The sequence below is a fragment of the Zonotrichia leucophrys genome, chromosome 8, assembly GCF_028769735.1.
Source record: "Zonotrichia leucophrys gambelii isolate GWCS_2022_RI chromosome 8, RI_Zleu_2.0, whole genome shotgun sequence".
Classification (NCBI taxonomy): domain Eukaryota; kingdom Metazoa; phylum Chordata; class Aves; order Passeriformes; family Passerellidae; genus Zonotrichia; species Zonotrichia leucophrys.
The window spans coordinates 5,315,415-5,338,870 of NC_088178.1; the positions used below are offsets into that span (position 1 = coordinate 5,315,415).

At 40.0% G+C, this 23,456-nt stretch overlaps 1 protein-coding gene across 2 annotated transcripts in view; it reads left to right on the plus strand.

Moving 5' to 3' along the window:
• Positions 1-9,218, plus strand: part of BRINP3 (BMP/retinoic acid inducible neural specific 3) — a 196,530-nt gene extending 187,312 nt beyond the window's left edge. For both annotated transcript variants that reach the window (XM_064719490.1, XM_064719491.1), the window contains exon 8: positions 7,921-9,218. In XM_064719490.1, coding sequence (XP_064575560.1) covers positions 7,921-9,037 — 1,117 coding nt within the window. In that variant the 3' untranslated portion in view covers positions 9,038-9,218. The remainder of the gene's footprint in view (positions 1-7,920) is intronic.
• The last annotated feature ends 14,238 nt before the right edge of the window (positions 9,219-23,456 follow it).

A 23,456-nucleotide genomic window follows, 5' to 3' on the forward strand; every position in this document is an offset into this window, starting at 1 on the left:
AATTTTCCTAACAGCTCTGATTCCTTTCATTCTATAATTGACTCCATTAATTAATTTTCTGTGTATTTCCTTTGTCGCTTTTCCACTTTGGATCATTATTGAGTAAAAGCTTTCAAAGCTTGTCGGTGATTTGTCTCCCTTTACATAAATATTTGGTGCTACAAAGCAGTTTGATCCCCAATTAAAAATACCACAATGGTCATTATGATTAAGGCTGTGTCAAAAGAATTGTGGATATACTATCTTAATTTTTTTCTTCTTAATAATTATTCTTTTGGGGATGTGTGTGGCAGAAATGTTTAATATTAGAAAATTTTTACTATGAGAATTATAAGGGTGTAACATCAACTTAGTTAAAACTACAAAGCTTTGTAAATCAATTCATAACAGACCAAATAGAAACATCCTCTGATATATGACATGCTTTAGTGCCAAAATATTGTTTATCTTGAAATATTGCTAAACCCATGGCAGTTTTCTCTGTGAGATGCAAAAGGTTTCAACCACTTAATGTAGGGATTTAATTCCTCTACTTCTCATGATATAAAGACTATGTGGAATTTAAAAGGAAGAACATTTATTATTGATTTGTACCAGCCCTGAGGGGCCCAGGCAACAGCTGCAGAATGGTGGCATGAGGGCTAGGGGATCTGGAAAGACTCTCCTTAAATGTGATTAACAGGGAAAACAAGGTATTTTGGCTCCATAATTCAAAGTAGATTCAGTTTAGATTGTGTAGAGCCCCAGCAACATAATCCAGCAGCATGCTCTGGGTTCATCCAGTCACCACAGAGCATCCTCACACTGGACAGAATTCTTTAGTTACTGCATCCACTTCAATACTGGAAGCAATTTCAGCACATGGAGACAACATTTCCATTAAAATTCCACAGCTAATTAATATCTTTCCTGTGTATGCTAGCAGGCATCCCTTAGGTAGAGGTTTCTCTTTCCTTTACATACATTTAGAAAAGCATCATAGTCCTTCCCTGCTTTACACCACTCTTTGTGTTCACCAGGGCCCACATAACCCAGACTTTTGAGTCAGCCTGAAAGTTCCTAAGTTCCTGGCTCAGGTAGAGAGAGCAGCAGTGAAATTGTGAGATGTGAATTCAGAGCAGCTGCACTGCTCCTCTTTGCCATCCTTGGCAGTGGGATTTGCAGTGTCACCAAGAGTCTCACTGCCACACCTGTAACATGAGGAAAATTATTTCAGGCACATTTATTTCAGTGGTGGGTAATTTTGTGAGGCTGAATAAACTAAAAACATTCAATCTTCTAATGCCAGAGGGATCAAGGCCACCCTCAGCAGGTTTGCAAGCTGAGGGTGCAGTGACAGCCCCGAAGTACAGGGTGACATCCACAGTGTAACCGTGTTCACAGGGATCTCAGGATGAGGGAAGAGATGAGGATCTGACTCCATGTTTCATAAGGCTTGATTTATTATTTTATGATACATATTATATTAAAACTTTACTAAAAGAATAGAAGAAAGGATTTCATCAGAAAGCTAGCTAAGAATAGAAAAAGAAAGAATGATAACAAAAGCTTGTGTCTAGGACAGAGAGTCTGAGCCAGCTGACTGTGATTGGCCATTAATTACAAACAAGCACATGAGACCAATCACAGATGCACCTGTTGTATTCCACAGCAGCAGATAACCATTGTTTACATTTTGTTCCAGAGGCCTCCCAGCTTCTCAGGAGGAAAAATCCTAAGGAAAGGATTTTTCATAAAAGATGTCTGTGACACCAGAGGGCCCTGGACAAGCTCCAGGAGTGGCCCATGGGAACCCCAGGAGGTTCAACCAGGGCTGCTCAGGGCAGCCCCTGGGGTCACTCCAGTCTGGGAGCAGCAGATGGAGCAGCCCTGGGAGAAGGGTTTGGGGGTGCTGGGGGTGAGAGCTGGAGCTGCCCCAGCCCTGAACCCCTGCCCTGGGCTGAGCCCCAGCCTGGGCAGCAGGGGAGGGATTGGGATTGTGTCCCTGTGCCCTTGAGCATGGTGAGACCCACATGCAGAGCTGTCCCAGCACAGGGAGGAGCTGGGGCTGCTGGAGAGAGCCCAGGGAGGCACCAGGATGGGCAGAGGGATGGAGCAGCTCTGCTGGGAGGGAAGGCTGGCACAGCTGGGATTGCTCACCTGGAGAAGGGAAGCTTTGGGGTGACCTCAGTGTGCCTGAAGGGAAAGAAAGAGGGAGACTGTTTACAAGGGATGGAGTGACAGGAAAAGGGAGAATGGCTCCCCACTGCCAGAGGACAGGCTAGATTAAATATTAGGAAGGAATTGTTCCCTGTGAGGGTGGGAAGGCCCTGGCATAGGGTGCCCAGAGAAGCTGTGGCTGCCCCTGGATCCCTGGCACTGTCCAAGGCCAGGTTGGATGGGGCTTGGAGCAACCTGGGACAGTGGAAGGTGTCCCTGCCCATGGCAGTGGTGGCACTGGATGGGCTTTAAGGTTCCTCCCAACCCATACCATTCTGTGGTTCTGTGATTCTACAATCACTCACTGCTCTCCTGGCTACTGCGCAGTTGGCATTTTCACCCTGATTCCTAGAAGAAAACAACACTCTCATAAAGACCATTATCAAATTAAGCAACCATTACTGTTGTTTTGAATCACAGCACAGAAACAAAGCACTTGGAGTCTGCTTTGTCCTTCCCAAGATGTAAATCCACCTGATCCAGAGCAGGATGTTGTAGAGATGGCTGTAAGTGCACTTGGTGCTGATGTTGCTGTCTCACAGATTTATACTGGACTTGGCCTCCAAAGAAGGGGAAAGTAGGTAATGGGTATTTTACTGCCTCTCCTCTTCTTGTTAAATTGTCTTCATTTTTTTACTTAGCATCTGCCTCACTGAGTACTCATCATCTGCTACTGAGCCATCTGATGTACAACAGATGTTAAGCACTTAGTGAGGCAGAGAAGGAGGTAAAAGTGTCATATCATGATTAAATACTTGCTCCAGCTATTCTATAGGGTGACCATAGTGCTTTGTTCTTACATTTAATGTTACAGTGTGCTGAACAGGAATAGACACGTGGTTTGGATTAAGTTTGCAACTGCTCTAGTAAAAATAATCCTGTTTTTAAGTAAAGGTTTTTTTTTCATAGTAAGAAAAAGAATTGCAAAATATTTTAAATGCACTTCAGAATTATGATTTATATCTGCCATTAAGATTCTCATCAGAAACTTGGCTGGTGTTAATTGCTGCATTAACTTCCCTAGGATTATCATATTTTTACCATGCTTGTGTAAAAGTGAGATTATCTGGCAAGCTTTCCTTCCCCTGCAAGCATTCCAGCTGAAAGCTGGTGCAGTTTATGGGGCAGCAGATTTAACCACAGGAGTCTCTTCATCCTGCAGCTGTAGCCTGAGCTTGCAGCAGAGTAGGAAATGAGTAGAAGTTGGAGCTGAAATTGTCATTGAAGCAGAATTAGTTAACAATCCGCTTCCAAGTAAATTTTAAGAACTGAGAAAATTTGTGGAATATTGCTGTGCACCTTCAGGTATTTTCACATTGACATATTTGATCAGACAAGGAGGAATAAGGAGGGAGGAATTCTTCTTCTTATTATTATTAATAAGGAGGAGGAATCGTTCTTCCCCGAGAGGTGTGATTTGTGTGTCAGTGCAGTCAGTGGTGAGATTCAAACCCCAGAATAATGGAGACCCAGTTTTGGGGTCTTAACTAAAAGGCAGGAATTTGGGATTTGGAAGGGTTTCTTGTCTCCATGTTCATAAGTCGGAGCAGTGGTTCTCTTTTAGAGACAACAGGTTTTCTACTAACAGGATGATCAACATTCATGTTCTCATAGAAATTCTGCCCAGATTTAGCACTTGTTTTGTACTTTTGTGCTGGTTTTAAACTGTTGATTTCAATTATTTGATATTAATAAACAAAAGAAGTTTAAAAAATTCCAAACAATTTCCAGGAAGGTGTAATTCATTACATAATTTGACAAGTATCCTGTACTCACAAAGTATCATATTTAATTAAACTAAAAATGTACTTCTACAGTAAAGTTGTGATTTCAAGTGTGTGAATGACCAGAAATAGCTTTTGATTATAAATTATCACATAACTTTGCAAGATGAGGATGACACAGGCATTTCAAGCATTCCATTTTTATTTGAAGCTCAGTGGAGTGACCAGGACTATTCTTGCTGGTTTCATTAGCTTTAGAAGCTGGTTCTACACCCCAGTGTTTGGAAAACCAACTCATCAGGACAGCATGTGTGATTTTCCAAACCAAATAATATTTTTTTTGTTGTTGAAAGAATAATTGAAGAGCTCTTTCAAGCCTTGCTCAGGGCACCTGTGTTCATGTTGGTTTCTCTGGTTCTGAGTGATAAAGTTCTGGAATGGCCTGCCTGAGGAAATGGTGGAGTCACCATCCTTGGATGTGTTTAAGAAAAGCCTGGATGTGGCACTTGATGCCAGGGTTTAGTTGAGGTGTTGGGGCTGGGATGGACTCAATGATCTTGAAGGTCTCTTCCAATCTGGTCATTCTGTGAATTCTGTGAATTCAGGGAGGCTTCATCTATTTAATTTTATCTTATAGTGTGTAAATGTTCTGACAGTGCCTCTCTCACTGTCCTCTGCTCTCACCCCTGCCCTGGAGATCCCAACCAGTCCATTGCCAGTTCAATACTGAGAATTTTATGTTCTGTAGTCTTCTTTTTTTGGGGAGTGCAATTGTTCCTCTTCTACCTGATTTCTTGGGTTCTCCAAGGAGTGTCTGTCCATCCACCACACCTCTGTGATGTTGGGGAAGTCACAGTACTGGAAGTGTGTCCAAATTTGCCTGTTTCCCATACACATCCATGTCCAGGCACAGAGAAGATCCCCTAGGTGCACACTTTCTGCACAGAATGAATCACACAATCACAGAATGTTTTGGGTTGGAAAGGACCTTGAAGATCATCCAGTTCCAGCTGGATGATGCAGTTCCAAACCACACTGGAAAGCCTCTCTCCCTGGATGCTTTATTTTCCAGCCCCAAGCTAGCAATGCTTGAAGCTCTTGTCACAGGGTTAGCAGGTCTGGCACCTGAGCTGTCACCACTCACCTTCTCTAAAACCCCTCTGTCCCCAGATGCCACCATTCCCAGAGGGGCTGTGGCAGCCTCAGCTGCACCAGCTGTTCAGCCAGATGTGACCTGCAGGACACATCTGCTTCCAATCAACCCTGTCCCTTGGCTGCAGGCTACAGAATTTATCTGATCTTGAATTTCTAGGAGAAAAAGAAGGATTTTGTAATGATGTGCCAGTGTGAGTTTACCCAGTTAAGGATGAGTGGCTTAAAAAAAGTAGGTATCATCCACATTTTATGTACTTTTGCATAATTTACTTAATTTGCTGCACTGAAAGCAATAAATTTACGAAGACTAACAGTATTCCTTAATGGCTAATTTTAAAACAAGCAGTTAAGTAAGGAAGTAGATTTTATTTTTTTAAAATAGACTGTATTTGTTAAATAATCAAAGACTAGTATAAGCAGATTCTTCTTGAAATCTCTCTGTTTAAAATCAGGTAAAGAGAAATCAAAGGAAGGCAATAATATTAGAATGTTATTGCTTTGAACTTCATTGGAATAAGGAGATAACCTCCATCCCTCTAAAGTTGTTGACCTCTTTGCAACTGCTAATCATCAAAGACGTAGCGGTTTAAATAAGCTAGATAATACTAAATTACAAACAACATTACTAAGTTATAGAAAGAAACTTTATTTTGCGGCTTGTAATTTCATGCAGATTTTTAAACAGCTGCTTGTATTCCCTAACAAAATAGAAGGAGAAGTGTAAGCTCATTAAAAATAAAGAGAACAAAAAAGAAGTGACTTTATAGAGATTTTTCTTCTCATAATCATTGAAATAGTAGATTACATCATTAATAAAGGAAAAACCAATGTTTTATACACCATGTGGTTGGAATACCCAGAATGTGGTTGGCTCACCCAAAATATTTTTGCTTAATGCTGTCTTTCAAATAAGCACCAAGAAGAATAATGATAAAGTATGTTCAAGTTGTGCATATTACAATATCTACTTATGCTTCTAGAAAATACCTAGATCAGTAGGCATATAAACCCCCACCCCTGAACAACCAAGATTCCTGCCCTTAAAAAGGGAAAAATTATAAAGATTTAAAAAGTCACCATATTACTGGTGACTTAGATCAAGAGAATATTATTTTACTGAACTTTATTTTCATGTTTCTTAAATACCATAATTTGAGATGCCATGGATTTCTCCTTGAGGCAAATTCAGATGACTTAAAAGTCAGTAAGGAACAAATGAGGGTCTTGTATTTTATCTCCAAAACAATGTAATGAAAGGGGAAGAAACTGCACAACCATCATCATTCATGTGGCAACAACAGATCTGATTGCAGCAGACAAAACAAGTTATTTAAACTGTGCATTGCTGGGAATAATAAGACTTGAAAAATGCAAAGAAAATAATTTTTCTGACTATTTCCATGTAGCTCTGCTCTTCCCATTGTCATTCTTCTAGTGGCTGTGCCTCATCAGCCTAAACTGTTGCTTTCAGAATGTTTTCCCAGTGAGATGTAGGACATTAACTGTTCCTCGTAGTGAAACCAAAATGAGATGACAAGAAGAACATTAAAGTGATCTTTTAATTTTGTCCCCAAAGATGAAAAGTAAACACAACATGCTCATGCTTGGCTTCCTGTAGAGATTCTGTAGTGCTGGAAGTGTTCTAAAGAATCTCTTTAGGTGGGGAGTGGGGATCTGTGCTATTCTAGGAAAGAATTTTGGCTTGCTGTCTGTAAATCAATGCAGCTCCAGCTAGTAAAAAAAAAAAACAACTTCATAATAGAATAGAGGGACAGTAGAGTTGTAGACACTTAGATATACACTAAACTCTTCTTTGGTCAAATAGAACACACAAAAATAATCTGAACTGTGTAGGATTTCAAGATGTTAATCTGAAGACAGTTACAGAAAATGGCTTTGTCAGGCTGCCTTGACAGAGACACAGAGAAAGCAAATACCTGAACTAAATGTTCCTGTCATGCCTGTGGGTTTATAAGGAAATTATTCTTTTGTGATTCTGCATTAAGAGACAATTTATACCAGTATCTATCTGACAGCAGATGCTATCATGCCTTAACCTGACACTAAAACCAAATTTATTTTCCTATTTCTATAAGTTGATAAATTAGAAATAGTTAAAATATATTTTAGATTATATTAGTTATATGTGAATTATATATTATATTATTCATTATATATTATATATATATTAGATAAAAAATTCATAAAATATGGAAAAGTCTATAAAAAGTCTATAAAATATAACAAAGTTTCTATTATATTATTTATATATATGTTGTGGTGTGATTTCAAGGTTTAGCACAGAAACCTGGGTCCCTCCCCGTATTATTTTATATTATATTACATTATATATATATATATATATATATATATATATATATATATATATATAATATTATATAGATATTTCATCATGTATAAAAATCATAAAATACAACAAAGTCTATAAAAAGTCTATGAGATATAACAAAGTTTATATTATATACATTTATATATATTATATTTTGTATGCACTTTGTATTATATTACATGTATTATGTACATTATATTATATATGTTATGTACTATATAATGTGTAAAAAGTCTATAAAAAGTCTATAAAATATAACAAACTTTATCTAATATGTATTTATTTATATTATATTTTATCTATATTATGTTAAAAAGTATATAAAAATCTATAAAATTTAACAAAGCTGATATTGTTTTATTTATATATATTATATATATATATCTTATAAATATATTATATTTTAAATTGATTAAATATAACAAAGTCATATTTGCTAAAACATGTATTTGCTCAAATCCATGTTTAAAACAACTTATTTTCACACTCCAGGTCTTCCAACTACTGGCTGACCCGCATCCAGTCGCTGCTGTACTGCAACGAGAACGGGCTGCTGGGCAGCTTCTCGGAGGAGACGCACACGTGCGCGTGCCCCAACGACCAGGTGGCGTGCCAGGCGCCGCTGCCCTGCACGCTGGGCGAGGGCCCTGCCTGCCTCAGCTGCGCGCCCGACAACCGCACGCGCTGCGGCGCCTGCAACGCCGGCTACATGCTCAGCCAGGGCCTCTGCAAGCCCGAGGTGGCCGACTCCACCGAGCACTACATCGGCTTCGAGACGGACCTGCAGGACCTGGAGATGAGGTACTTGCTGCAGAAGACGGACAGGAGGATCGAGGTGCACGCCATCTTCATCAGCAACGACATGCGCCTCAACAGCTGGTTCGACCCCTCCTGGAGGAAGCGCATGCTCCTCACCCTCAAGAGCAACAAGTACAAGTCCAGCCTGGTGCATATGATACTGGGCCTGTCTCTGCAGATTTGCCTGACTAAGAACAGCACCTTGGAGCCCGTCCTTGCTGTTTATATCAACCCTTTTGGGGGCAGCCACTCTGAGAGCTGGTTTATGCCTGTGAATGAAAATAATTTCCCAGACTGGGAGCGGACTAAGCTGGACTTACCCCTTCAGTGCTATAACTGGACGCTGACTCTGGGCAACAAGTGGAAGACATTTTTTGAAACTGTGCACATCTATTTGAGGAGTCGAATAAAGTCGAACGGCCCAAACGGCAACGAGAGCATCTACTACGAACCCCTGGAATTTATCGATCCCTCCAGAAATCTGGGCTACATGAAAATCAACAACATCCAAGTGTTTGGCTACAGCATGCACTTCGACCCAGAAGCAATTCGAGACTTGATTTTGCAGCTGGACTACCCCTACACTCAGGGCTCACAGGACTCAGCACTTTTGCAGCTGTTGGAGATTCGGGATCGTGTAAATAAACTCTCTCCACCCGGCCAACGTCGCCTGGACCTCTTCTCTTGCTTGCTTCGTCATAGACTCAAACTGTCTACCAGTGAAGTGGTGAGGATCCAATCTGCTTTGCAGGCCTTTAATGCCAAATTGCCAAACACAGTGGATTATGACACAACCAAATTATGTAGTTAACCATAAATGTGAAGCACAACACAAAACTTTGAAGGAGTTTTTACAGTGCTTTTGTGGAACAGTTTATGTTTGGAAGAGTAAATTTAAATTGTCTTTTCAATATCTGTCTTATATCAGTCAATACTGTTGGATGGCAATTTACACACATGAACTTGCTGACAATGAATATATTATACCTGCAGTTTTGGTTTATGAATGAAATAAATACTGACACCAGTCTAGAAGACATTCTACTTTTTACAATAAATTTCATTTGTAATTTTATATGTTCCGTGGCAATGCTTTTGTGCATTACATCCTCTAGAGGGAACATAGAAGGAGACCAATAAAATTTTGTAGCTGAACAGTTATTACAAAGAAATGCTGTGGGATTCTTTTTTCTTACACAAAAGTAGTAACTTTGATACACTTTTGTGTGTGTTGAACTCAGGAGGGGTAGGCAAAAAGAAGAGATTGACACCAGATTTTAAGAGAAACCATCAGAAAGTCACAGCCATAGGATATTTTAATTTTAGGATGTGGATCTAGGAGTTCACGCCAGTGTAGTGATGCTCCACCTGAGGCTGGTCCTTTCCAAGGTGCACAATGTGACACCAGGGTGATCCCAGGGAGTATTTTAGGATGGGCAGGAGGTTGGAGCTGTGGGATGCACAGCTGTGCAAGGCTGAATATAGAGGAGATGGGTGAGAGGCTGTCTGCAAATGATCAAATGCCCCTGATCCTTTGCTCTGCATGTTTACCAAAAGAATCAAGCATATGTACACATTGCCTCCTCCCAAATGCACACACTATAACATTCAGAATTCTCTGTTTTGGACTGCTTACCCAAGTACAGCCATGTTGCTTAGATTCAAGTTAATTAAAAAATTAATTCAAGTTAAAATTTGTTATTAGTTAAAATTAGTTAAAGCTAAAAAATTAATTAAAGTTTAAAAATTCCCTGCCAATGCAACTGTTTAGTAGATGGGTATTTTTTCCATTCCATTCAGTGCAAGAATTTTCAGTTTTTTAAAACAAATCCCCTTTTACAGATACAAGAAATCCAGTCTATAAAGCTGTGTGCAAGTCATTAATTAAACATTGTCAATTACTGAAATTAATTAAATGTGAATGTCTGTGGATCGGAATTAGGTTTTTTGTTTGACATATCTCAGCAGAAAAAAAAGCACATCTGAGACAGCAGAACCTGGGACTGAAGCTTTTGCTGCCTCTTGCAAGAGAACAGAACAAATGGCTGGATTGTCAGAAGTGCCCATTAGTAGATGCAGGGTAAAATGAAGGAAATTGATACAAAATGGTTTAGTAGTACCTCCTTGCATTCATTCTGAATCTGTGTCACAGATTTAAAAGTCAATTTGTATTTTTTAAATGGAAAATAATTACATAAAGAACGGGCAAGCACAGAAAGCAAAAGACCCCATTTCATTCATACACAATTTTAATTCAGCTGGACTCCAACAAAATTCACTTTATTCCTTTCAATTTGTTGTATTACAGTGTCATTTGAATTTAGCTTAATGTAAGACACACTCCTCACTTCCAGCAAGACCCCAGCAGCACAGGGGAGAAAAGACCTTGTAAGTGAATGTAGACAAGCTAAAACACAAGGGCAGAAACTCTTCAGAAAGCCCACAGCCGAGAGAAATCTTTTCCTTAGTGATTCCTGTCTCTCCTGACTTTCATAAAGATTTATCTGCTTTAATGTTTCACTGCCACACATTTGGATAATTCCTCAGACCTTCTGTGCTAAGAAGTCACTTAGAACTAAAAATAGCAGCTATTTCCCCCCCTATTTATTTATTTTGTGTGTGTGTGTTTTGTTTTATTTTGTTTTTTGTTGTTGCTGGAGGAATTAACCTCTGGATGAATTCCTGTTTGTCTTCAACTTACAGCTTTCTTTTGCTGATAAATAATGTATCTCAGCCCCTCTTCTACGTGTCCAGATTTCGGTTTGCTCTTGCGTTAGTAAGATCTCCCCAGTTAAAATTCTCAGTATCCCTGTTTCCATCCTCAAGTCTTTCTTTTCCTCTTTTGTTATGTCTCTGGCAACTATTATAACTTGCAAAATTAGATAGCTGGATTTTACTACTCAGTACCTTGTGTAGTCTTTTCAAACAAGTGAGTCCTCCTTAAGATTTCCCCCATGACTATTTTTTCTTTCTTGGCTCAATTGGGTTTTTTTGTTTTTACATATCTTTCTCTGCCAAGATTTAAAGTTCTTCACTGTGCAGAACATATCTGTAATAGAAGATACAGATCAGAAGAAGCCCCAAAAGTGGGACATAATTTAATTATTACACAGCACATTGATTATGTTGGACTGGAGTAGTGGAAAGCTCCTGTCACTACTCACCGGCTTTGTGCCAGATTTCCCAGCCCACTGTTCATGGGCTAGTTTTGGATTTTGGAACCTGTAAGCTCATGGAATAGGGAAAGTTTTTATTTTACCAGAACTGGATTCTATAAAGATAAATATAATAGGGGGAAAACCCCTGCAAATATGTAGCGAGAAAAAAATAGGCACAGGTTTATGTGGTTCTCAAACAGGAGACCATAATATTTCCCTTTTGACATTTTTTCTGACTGGAAACTTTCTGTGTTTTCAAAAAAGAACTTCAAGATGTTTTTTAGAAAAAGATGACTCTGGATGAGTCAAATCAGCAAACAACTTGATCCATAAGAAAGTTTTGTAATAAGATATGAACCCAAGGTTGGAGAAGAAAGAGCTGTGGCTACATCCATGTGCACTCATTTCCATCTGGGCATTGCAGATATTTGGAGTGATCAGATCCTGGTGCTTTCTGCTGGCATTCACCAATGCTGTTATTTCCTGCCATCATAAAATTGGGGAAAAAACCCCAAAAAACCCAAAACAACAAAGCAAGGAAAAGATGATAATAGAGAATAACAGAACCATGGAAATCCAGACTTGTTTGGGAATACAGAGGCTGAATTCAATCATATTCAAACACAGTGAACACGAATGAACTCTCATTTCTCTCATTGCTTGCTGAAAAAAAATTTAAGCAGGAAGAAAATGAGTTCATATTCTAGTGGCTGAAGGCAGAGAGAGGTGTAGCCACATTTCTTCCCAAAATGTGAGGGAGAGCCTTTGTTTCCAAAGATATGCATATGCTGACTGCATTTCTTGTGAAAGTGCTTATTTGGCAGACACCTCAAGTCAGCAAAGAGACAAAAGCCAAAAAAAGTCAGTTTTCCCAGGCTGAGCAAGCAGTTTGTGCAGGAAGGAGGATGGAGAATGGAGGAGGGGGCTACAACTGCCTGAAGGTCTTTTCTCTGAAAAGGCAGCACGTTTTCCAGGGACGAAAAAATATCATGAGGAATAAAAGTGATCCACATCTTCCTCTCAGCTGGAAAAGGAAAAGGAGATATGGGAAGGATCAGTGTTTTACAATGCATCAGCCATGGTTTTTTTGGCAGGTAGGGGACAGAATCTGAGCTGCTGTTTCACCCTTGGGAATGGGATCATCCTCTGGATGCTGCAGCCAGGGTTCCTGCCAAGGTGGTTGGAGTGAAAGGAGGAATCCAGGGAAAAGTAGAGAGGAAAGGAACCAAGATCTCATTTCAGTAGGGTTTTAAACAAGCAAGAGAGCCTGTTTGCCTCATTGCAGCTAAAAGCAGAGGGCAAGATCTTCCTGGGTGTGGATGAGGTTTGGAAACACAGAATTGTAATGGGAGTCAGTGCTGGGAGATCTTGACCCCAGAGCAAGGGCAGTGTTAATGCTGATGTGCAGGATTGATGGGGACCCAGCAGGGCAGTTTGTGGCACTGCAGGACTGAATTTGGGGCCTATTCACTCAACTTCATTCTCTAAGCACCAAATCTACTCCAGAATCAGCACATACCTAACAATTTCTGCATACACAGATCACCAGTGAGGCAACCCACAGCCCTTGGTCACAGGGGATAAAATGTAAACTTACTCACAGGGCACAGAAGTGTATGGATTTCTGACATTAATTTTAACAAATTTGGCAGCATGGTCACACCAGAGGTACCACTGCTCTGGGAGTGAGTGCATGTGGGAGTGCAGGGCCATAAATTCCTTTTTTCCCTGCCAAGCCAACAACAGTAAGGTGTGAATTACGACTAAAGAAACAGTTTTACCTCCCAGAAATAGTGAAATTTTCCTTCCCTGCAGATTACTCCTTGGATGGGAATGTGCATCTAAAAATACCAGTGTATCTTGTCAACACACTCACACATTCCCCTGGTTTAGGGAACATTTAGTGGCATGAGCAGGTATGAAAGGAGTACACAAGCAATGCCAATGTTAGCAGCAATAGGTGCTGCAGGATTGCTCAGCCTCTGGTCACACCTGCACCAGGCGTTGTTTGCCTGCCTGTGATCTGCTCTCAGCACACAGCAGACAGAAAAGAGCTTAAAACCACCTGGGAGGCAGAGATAGCTTTGCTCTGAAAACAATGCTCCCCCCCAAGAGGGACTAATCCAGAGCGTGACCACCTTTCAACACATTCCAAGAGCTTTCTCTTTTCAGAGAAAAAGGCTTTTTGCCAATTCTTAGCTGACAGGGAAGAGAGAAGAGGAGGAGTAAAACAAAGTGAGGTGTGTACCTATCAAACCACAATTCTTCGGTGGGGAGAGAGGGGAGAACAAAGAGCCTTTGAAGAGCTTTGGGATCCCATCACAGCTGTGTAACTCACTCCAAAAACATTGAGGTATCACAGGGATAACAGAAAACCAAAAATGCAAGGACCATGTACAATCACTGAGCATGAGCCTGACAGAAGAAAATCAACCATCGCTGGTTTTGAACACACACATTTTCATCTTACGTCTTTCCCTCACTCTCAGAAGTGAGTGAGGGAAAGATGAAGAAGAAACTTTAAGCATTAAACAGGAATAGGGGAATGATAAAAGATAATTCATGGTATAAATGTGTAGAGCTTCTTTCATCTGCCCTTTTCATTGGGGCCTCTCATATTCCCCTCAGTTATTCAGTTTACCAGGTGTGTATTAAGGCACAACTGCTTTGCCTATAAAATTAATACATCACAACATGAGAGAACTTCATGGTTGTCTAAGATGTCCAAATAATTTAAAATAACCCTATGTCTTACATATCATTATAAATTTTCCGGCTAAGTCCTTCCTCAGCATCAAACAAACAAAACCAAACCCCACCTCCCCAAAATAATATAGACAATTTCTACAAGATTAGACAGTAATTCTACCATGAATCATGATTTTAAGATATATATTTCTATAATTTTACTTTTTTAAAACTGGTTTTGTACCACTGTCTTTATATGAATTTAATTCCTCTCTTGATGTCCAGTGCTTAAGATTTCCCTCCCAGAATCTGAATTTCTGAAGGGACTAGTTTGACAGCCTGAGATGTGAAAGTTCTTGTTTAACAGCAGGACATCAGAGAGCATCACAGCTGCCTTTTTAATATTTAGATGCATAAAGTTAAGATGAGGACTGTGCTGCTAAGCATTTTAAAAATGCTGACTTGTCATCACAAAATACAAAATGGAAATTCTTAGCTATGAATTTTATCTGGACTCCAAACATTAAAGCCTCGAGTCAATCAGAATTTAGTCATGTAAAAGTACCAAGCATTTATTTTCATACATTATTTCCCAGATTTAACAGACTCAGAGAGCAAAATGAACACATGAAGTGCCTGAGATTGAAAACATTGGGGCTATTTCTAATATGCCTTTGGTAGAATGGAATACATTGATGACAATTTTTTTCCCTTCATTGGAAAGGCAATATTCTGTCATATTCTCTTAAAATAAATTGGAGTGCCTATATTCCTCCACTTCAACCCAGACATATATGAATTTTTTGCTGTGAATATTTACTAAAGCAGCTGGATTCTGTGCACACACAGCCATTGAACTGCCTGTTACTTTTTTTCTGTTACTGTACTTTTTTCCTTAGGAGACAACTTTTAATATCATTGCTAGAGTTGGGAAAGGCTATTCTCTAAAGAACTGGGACACTCTGGGCAGTAATCCCCCTGCAAGGGCAGATATTTGACCTTCAGGTTAATAGATGTCATTTCCACCTGAGCACTGGGGGAGCAGGCAATTCTTGAGCAGGTGAAGTTGCTCTGTAAGCAAGGCCTTTGTCACACTTGCTGAAGGTGACACACATTTCTGGTGGCTGAACCCATCCTTGCCCACATGGAGGCCTCCAGCTGGTCAAACCTGCATCATCTCTGATGAAGGCTTTCAGACAGGAGCCTCTTCTATTTGCAATAAAGCTCTGAAGGACAATTTGGACGTCTCATTAGTCCATTAGTCCCTCAGCAATCCAAAGGCCCAAGGTTCCTAACCTAGATTAAATGTGTAATGATGGGCAATGTGAATAATCAGCCCAGAGCTACTAAGGCCTTTAGGAGAAGTCTATTGAGCCAAGGCCCATTTTCTATAGAAGAAACTGCAATTATGTAAGAGACAAAGAGCAAGAAAGAACAAAAAATGAAAAAAGAAGAAAGAGAAATGCCACCAGTCATAGATATAAAAAAACAGTTATTAAAAAAATAATAATAAAAAAACTAAGAAGTGATTAAGGCCTACATTTAGCCACTGCATAGAATCATGGAATCCCAAAATGGTTTGGAATCCCACAATAGTTTGAGTTGGAAGGACCTTCCAGATCATCCAGTGCCACCCCTGCCATGGGCAGGGACACCTTCCACTATCCCAGAGTGCTCCAAGCCCCATCCAGCCTGGCCTGGGACACTGCCAGGGATCCAGGGGCAGCCACAGCTTCTCTGGGCACCCTGTGCCAAGGCCTGCCCACCCTCACAGGGAACAATTCCTTCCCAATATCTAATCTAAACTTGCTCTCTGTCAGTTTGAAGCCATTGCCTGTGTCCTGTCCCTCCAGTTCCTGATGAGTTGTCCCTCTCCAGTTCCCTGGAGCCCCTGCAGACCCTGGAAGGTTCTGTGAGGTCTCCACACAACCTTCTCTGCTCCAGGCTGAGCATTCCCAGCTCTCCCAGCCTGGCTCCATGGGGAGGTGCTCCAGAGCCCTTCATGGCCTTCTCTGGACTTGCTCCAACAATTCCATGTCCTTTTGTTAGAGACACCTGGGCTGGACACTGAGCTCCAGCGGCTTCCAGAGCAGCGGGAATGTGCTGAGGGTGCCTTGGTCCCACTGCCCGTGGGACAGAGCTGTGCAGAAAAGCTCCTGAATGCACTGAAATTCAGCAGCTGCAGTACAGTCACACCTCCAGGAAATATTTTTTAACACATTAGGAGAAAAATGTAAAATCTCCTTATGAAATATGATGTTTGGATTTATAACTGAGTTTCCCCTGGTAAGTTCTGGGAAATTTCCCTAAATCAAATTAAACTCAGGGAACTCAGCTGGCCTCATAAATCACCTGTCTAAACTAGGAATGCTTCAAGTGATGCACGTCCAAGTCAGGAAGCGTGACAATAAATTTGAAGACATAAAATGAGCCTGTTAGGCCTGGATAAAACTGTGAATAGGCAGTTTTTATGCCTTTCTTAGACAACTACAAATGAGACTTGTTTTTGTGAAATGCTGGATGAAGTGTCCACATGTATAGTTCCAGCCCCATTGGGTCTTATTCACAGGGATGAAAAGCTTTCTGCTTAGAGAATTTTGGAGAATTTGAATCTGAAAATGTTCAAATGAATATCAAGTCTTGCATATCTCCTTCTCCAATGCCTGTGCTATGAGGTAGGAGGAGGGAACTATACAGGAATGCAGTGGGATTATCACAAAGGTGAGAAGGGTTTTGAAGCATCTCTCTGATGAGGAGAGGCTGTGGGAGAGGGTCAGATTAGTTTGGAGAAGGTTTAGAGGAGATGTAATCAATCTATAAAAGTATCCTGAGGGCAGGTGCCAAGGGGATGGTGCCAAACTCTGTTCAGAGATGCCCAGTAACAGGACAAGAAGTGATGGCCATGAACTAGCCAAGCCAAACAAGTTCTACCTCAGCATGAAGAACCTCTTTCCATGGAGGGTGGCAGAGCACTGGAACAGCTGCCCAGGGAAGGGTTGGAGTCTCCTGCTCTGGAAACATCCCAAACCCACCTGGGTGTGCCCCTGTGTCTCCAGGTGACGCTGCCTTGGCAAGGGGAGGGACAGATCTCCAGAGGTCCCTCTTTGTTGGAACCCAGGACATTCCTCTGGCTGCCCCGGAGGACTCGAGACCCCGGCAAGGGGGCTCAGAGACCTTGGCACGGAGTCAAAGACACCTGTGCCTTCGATTTTAGCCCATGGAAACAATTATGAACTTTGTGTGAAAATCTACAAGCCACAAGGGATTGAATAGAATGATAGTGAATTTACCACAGGGTGAAAAAGTAGAATTTTGGGGATTTAGAATGAGGGTTCAAGAGGCAAGATGGAGGAATCTGGGCGTGTCCTGTCCTTCTTCTAGTCCTCCATCTTCTCCTGTGATGGTGACACTTTTGCATTGGTTTAGAGTAGAGACAGACTGTCTAACATAGGTGATAGGTATTGGGAAATTATTGTAATTAAAGTACATGTAGCTTTTAGTATAAAAAGCTAACACCACCCCAAGGGCAGGGACTGTGCCACAACCCGACCTGCTGGACAGATCTCAGCAGGTCAGAGAAAGAACGTAACAGATAAGAGAAAATAAACAACCTTGAAAAGCAGAACTGAGGAATCTCAACTTCTTCTTTGGTTGTGGGGCTGAGAAAAAAGACTCTTTAATACCTTGGGAGCCATTCCAGCAACACAAAACCTGAGACCTTCCCCCTAAGGACTCTGTGCTTCTGTGGATGAAGCCCCTTCAGCTCTGGACATTTATTGCTGGGATAAGGACAAGACTTTCTTGCTCCTTACAAATTGTCACTAATTCACAATTCTAAGACTGTGCAAGAGTTAAAGGATGAGAGACAGACTGGGGGAGCTGGGGCTGTGAGAGGGACCCCAGAACCCCTCCCAGAGCCCAAAGGGGAGCTCCTCCAAAGGACTTAATTGCTCACACCTCTCCTCAGGAAAGGGTCAGGGAAAAATAGCCCATTATCATTCAAAAATCTTGTAATAGAAAACTATAAAACACACATCAAAGCAAATAATTAGTTATCTCCCTGTTCAAAATATTACCAGAATAATCAGAGAATTAATATTGGTTCAGATCAAATTATTAGAATAAAAATAAAGAGTTAGGCTGCTGTTACACCAAAGATAATAACAGCAACTGCTGGAACCCTAGTTGCTGAAAATTTTAGACTTACTGTGCTGACAAGCACTGACCCCCAAGAAAACACTGATTTAACCTGAAACCATAGAGAAAACTTCCAAAATTAGATAATAAAATGAAGATTATGAGCGTATAGTTTAAACAAAAATGTGTAATATCACATAGTAGAAAACTTAAAGTTTTAAAATATAATAATATATATAAAACAAACTAAAAATTTTAGAACAAAAACTCATCCTTCTTTTTCACCTTCTTCTTCATAAGTTTAAATAGTATTATACAATAAATAAAAATTTTAGAACAAAAACTAATCCCACTTCTCCACCTTCTTCTTCATAAGTTTAAATAGTATTATATAATTAAATAAAAAATCCACATTACAAACTACAAGTAGTTAATTATTAGGTTAAAAATAAAAATAATTTAAGTATAATTTGTTAATTAAACAGTTTTTTCCTTAAAAAACTTCAACATCCCATTTCCTTTCCTGGAGAAACAGGATGTGATTTTCCACACATTCCCCACCAGCCCCCAGGGACAGGCTTGGTATTTTCACATGTTTTCCGACAATTTTATCCACTTTTATCTTCCTTCATTGGTGTGAAAGTCCCCACCATAAATGAATTCACTGCATGTGGTGTGTTTTGCATAAATTAAATATTTGGGATTTGTTCTCTTTGTTAACTCTAAATTGATTTTGTCCAACTCCAGTTGGGATACACAGCACAACATAAAACATCTATATCTGAGTGACATGCTAATGAAAAGAAATAAATAATATACTGTAACAGGACTTTCAATGCCATCCTGATCTACTCTGTTAACCCCACATTAAAAGCTCAGCACACAGTTTCAGGCTGTTTTGGATTTTTTTTCCTGATGGCCAAGTTTCCATTTAAAAGGATGTTGGCTTGCCTTTGTTTTCATTTCCAGAGTGCTTCATTAGGCTTACAAATGTTTAATTAAGTTTTATTAAATGCATTAAGCTGAGAGTAAGGAGCTGCACTTTGCACACTGGGTGGAATGGACTCGGTGGAAAAAACCCATTATCAAGAGTGATCAAGATTGATCTGTGCATGCTTTGGCCAATTTGTAGCTAGAGGGAGGCTGATTTTTACTTGCTGTTTATTTAAGGGAATGAATCATACCAGTAAAAATAAATCATTGTTTTGATTAGCCATTTTTTCTCTTTTTTCCCCCCTTTTTTAATTTTTTTTTTTAAATCTCCTTGTAGCAAATGTCTATTTTCCCTGTTAGAGACAGCCTGCACTGGCTTCTTTAGAAAGTTCTGTTGTTTTGCCAGCTCAGGGATTTTACTGTAAGGCTGATGATGCCAGATTTGTTTTAAAGTCCAGATCCTGGAAAGCTGTCATGGTGTGAGTCTTCATTATGTACACACAAAAAACTTGATATCCTCAAGGCTAGAAATAATTGGAGATATAATGGGAATATTGTGGGGAATAGCTTTCCAGGTGGCATGTCCCATACCAGGCTTGAGCTGAAAGAAAAATCTAAAGATTTTTAAGCTGCCAAAAGCCATCTGATATATAAAAGTTTCTGATAAATAAAACCTCCAGTTTCTGATAAATACAACCTCTAGTTTTTGTCTTCTCCAGAAAACAAAAATCTTTTCACTGTCCTTGTCGTGGCTAAAACTGACATCGGTGGGTGAAAGTCCTTGCCCGGGAAAATAAAAACAATACACTAACTTTAACAAACACTAAATTACAATGCAATCTCATGGTTTTTAAGATTCCAAGATTGTTATTTTTCTTATCATTCTTATTATGTGTAATTTATGCTAATATATATTCCTGATTACTGGTGTTCTTTTTTTTTTTTTTTTTTTACTTGGAAGCTCACAACTAATCAAAGAACTATTGCTATCCTTGGCTGAACTTTAATTTTTGAACTCAAAAAATTAAAGGCTGTGTCCTCCAAAAATTTGAGAGATCCCAGGACAATGCCCCATGGCCTCTCCCTTGATTCCAATGGAGTAAAAGGACTCCTCTGTCTCATTTCTAGACATAAACCTCTGGTGTTTGTGGATTAATTTTCCTGACATGTTCACAGAACCTCAGGGCAGAACTCTCATGAGCACTTGGTATTCTGTTGAACCCTGTGCTGAAGCAGTTGCTTACATGGCTTTTAACCACCACTGCTAAGAAGTTGTACTCAGAGACAGAAGCTAAATAAGAACTGGGCAGAGCTCAGCTCTTACCTCCTCCCCTGACATCACTGGGATTAAATTTAACCCCTTATGTAACACATGTGTTTGTATATCAAGACTGCAAAGCCCATTTGCCATGTAAAATGTATTTATTTTTGTTTTCTAGATGCAATAAGCCACAGTTGATCAACACTAAAATCAGTAATACAGACTTTGGGGATCTTTTGCATTGTACTTCTGGCCTTATAAGCATTTCTGCAGCATGACATTGTTTGGAAACACAAAAAACAGTTTACACAGTGCATCTCCGCCTGAAAATTCAAGAATGACATAATTTGAACATTACATAAGGCAGGAGATACATGGGTTTTATACATAAAATATCTATATGTCTACTATCCTGTACATCCTACAGTTATTAAGACATTTCCAGGTAGCTGACACTAGAGCTAAACAGCAAGTATTAAATTATTATTTCTTCATCCTTGTTGGCTTTTTCTTAGACATTCTTAGATGAACATTTTTAGTTCCCAAAACAGTTGGGATCTTTACCTTAGGACTATGAACACCCAGGAATGAATTGGAAGTTTCCATCAGGTTCCAAATTGTGCTGGAGGTGTGTGAGAGGGTCAGAATGGATGGGAGACAGCTCTGTTTGTGAATGTTGCTGTTTTTAAGGCTGCTGCAATTGGAACAAGCACACAGAACTCCTCTGCTGCAGCTGAAGGCTGGGGGACCTGCGCACCAGCACTTCCAGGCTTTCACAGGCACTGAATTCAAATTCCAAGGAAGAGCCTCTCACTTTCCTCTTCCTCTGTGAATCACTGAGCTCCATTTGAGCCTGCAAGTCTTGCTTGAAAGAATCTGCATTAATTACTACTCATCAGCCTTAAATATGGTGACAGCTCCTGTTGGCAGCCCTGTTTATTTTGTGACCACCTTTTCAGCTCTGCTGTCAAATGGAGTTTTTTTTTCTCCTTCCCAAGAAAACAACCTTTCTCTGTGACCAGCTGCTGAGAACAAACCTCTTCTCCCTCCCCTTCCCAGTCCTGAACACGCCATCCTTATTTCCTTGCCAAGGAAATTCTGCCCTTATAAATAGGGGCCAGGCTGGAGTTACAGATATCAAATTTTAAGCTGCTCAAAGGAGAGAAGGTCTATACTGCTTCTCTGGTTTTCCTCTTGATAGATATTGTGGTCCACCTGTCAAAATGTACTTAATTTCCTGTGACTGTCTGTGGTTTCCCTCTCTACAGAAATATTGCAAAGGTTTGTTTGGATCTACCAACCTACTTCCTGTGAAAATCCTTTCTGATGGAGATGTTATTTATTTATTTTTTTATTATTTCTTCAGTAATCTAGATCTGTGAAAAGAGAGCTTGGAAAGCTATAAAACAAATTGTCTTTTACCATCCCTTTCTCATTGAAAAAAAAATTAAACTCTCCATATTTTTAAATAATAACACCCAAAACTCTATCAATATAGCTGAAGAAGAGTAATTATTGCCTGAGGGGGAGAAAAAAACCCCAATCCCTGAATAAACACCTCTGAAAAAGAAGAAACAAAGATTGTTAGAGAATTAAAATGTTTCAGAGTCTAAACAGTAGAACCCACAACCATAAACACAATTTAGTGTAAATTGCTTCACTGACACAATAAAACCTGAGTCATTAAGTGAGAGAAAATGTAGGGGATAATTATGAGGAAGGAAGGAAGGAAGGAAGGAAGGAAGGAAGGAAGGAAGGAAGGAAGGAAGGAAGGAAGGAAGGAAGGAAGGAAGGAAGGAAGGAAGGAAGGAAGGAAGGAAGGAAGGAAGGAAGGAAGGAAGGAAGGAAGGAAGGAAGGAAGGAAGGAAGGAAGGAAGGAAGGAAGGAAGGAAGAGGAAGGAAGGAAGGAGGGAGGAAGGAGGGAGGGAAGGAGGGAGGAAGGAAGGAGGGAAGGAAGAAGGAGGAAGAAGGAAGGAGGAGGAGGAAGGAAGGAAGGAAGGAAGGAAGGAAGGAAGGAAGGAAGGAAGGAAGGAAGGAAGGAAGGAAGGAAGGAAGGGAAGGAAGGAAGGAAGGAAGGAAGGAAGGAAGGAAGGAAGGAAGGAAGGAAGGAAGGAAGGAAGGAAGGAAGGAAGGAAGGAAGGAAGGAAGGAAGGAATCAAAGAAAGCTCTTTTAAAGCAAACAGGACATATTAATTTTCTCCTCCCCTACTCATCTGCATGTGTACAGTCACAGATGTGGCAAAACAACAGGATCATTCTTTATGTTTTAAACCTTAAGCCTCTTTCCCAAACATCCTGCACAAGTCAGGATAACCCAGTAGAACTTCCAGCAGTTCAAACTGCTTTGATGGCTACATTTAATTTTCTAAATAAAGATGCAGAGATCAGAGTTACAGACCAATCCCACTGTCAAGAGCAACTGGGACAAGGAAGGATACTTACATGAGACCAATTACCCTTCTTTTTCCTTTTGCTGGCAGTAATGTCCAGCAGTCAGAGTACGTCATTTAACACATTCAAGTTTCTGTCGGTTTCTGTACTTGCTTCATATTTTCAGTTACTCTATCCCTTGGGTTTTTTTCCTAAAAATGCTTCACATGGAAGTATGAGCACGAAACCCTCCCATATGTCATTGCTTGGCAGCAAAACCAGAAAAGAAAACCCATTCACAGGGAGCAACAACAAAGCAGCATAAGACACCTTTATTCTGAAGTACTTTTGTTTTAATGTGCTTCTATTGAGAAAAGTGAGAATTTAATTTGGGCTTTACTACGATGCTGCATCATTAACTTCCAAACACCTCTAGAGCTTTTCCATTTCCCTGATTCTATTCTTAAACCTGGAATTAGACTGCCTTAGCCTTGAGTTCAGGTGCAGTGAGTACTTCAGTCTTACACAAGTATTCTGCTTTTCTTCCTTTAGATAAATGTTCTATTTTTCATTCTTTCTTCTTTTTTTTTTTAATTTTTTTTATTTTTCAACTATCTGAGATTAAATCATCTGTACTAATTCTTGTTTTCATACCTGAACAATTAGCAGAGGACTGAAGGAAG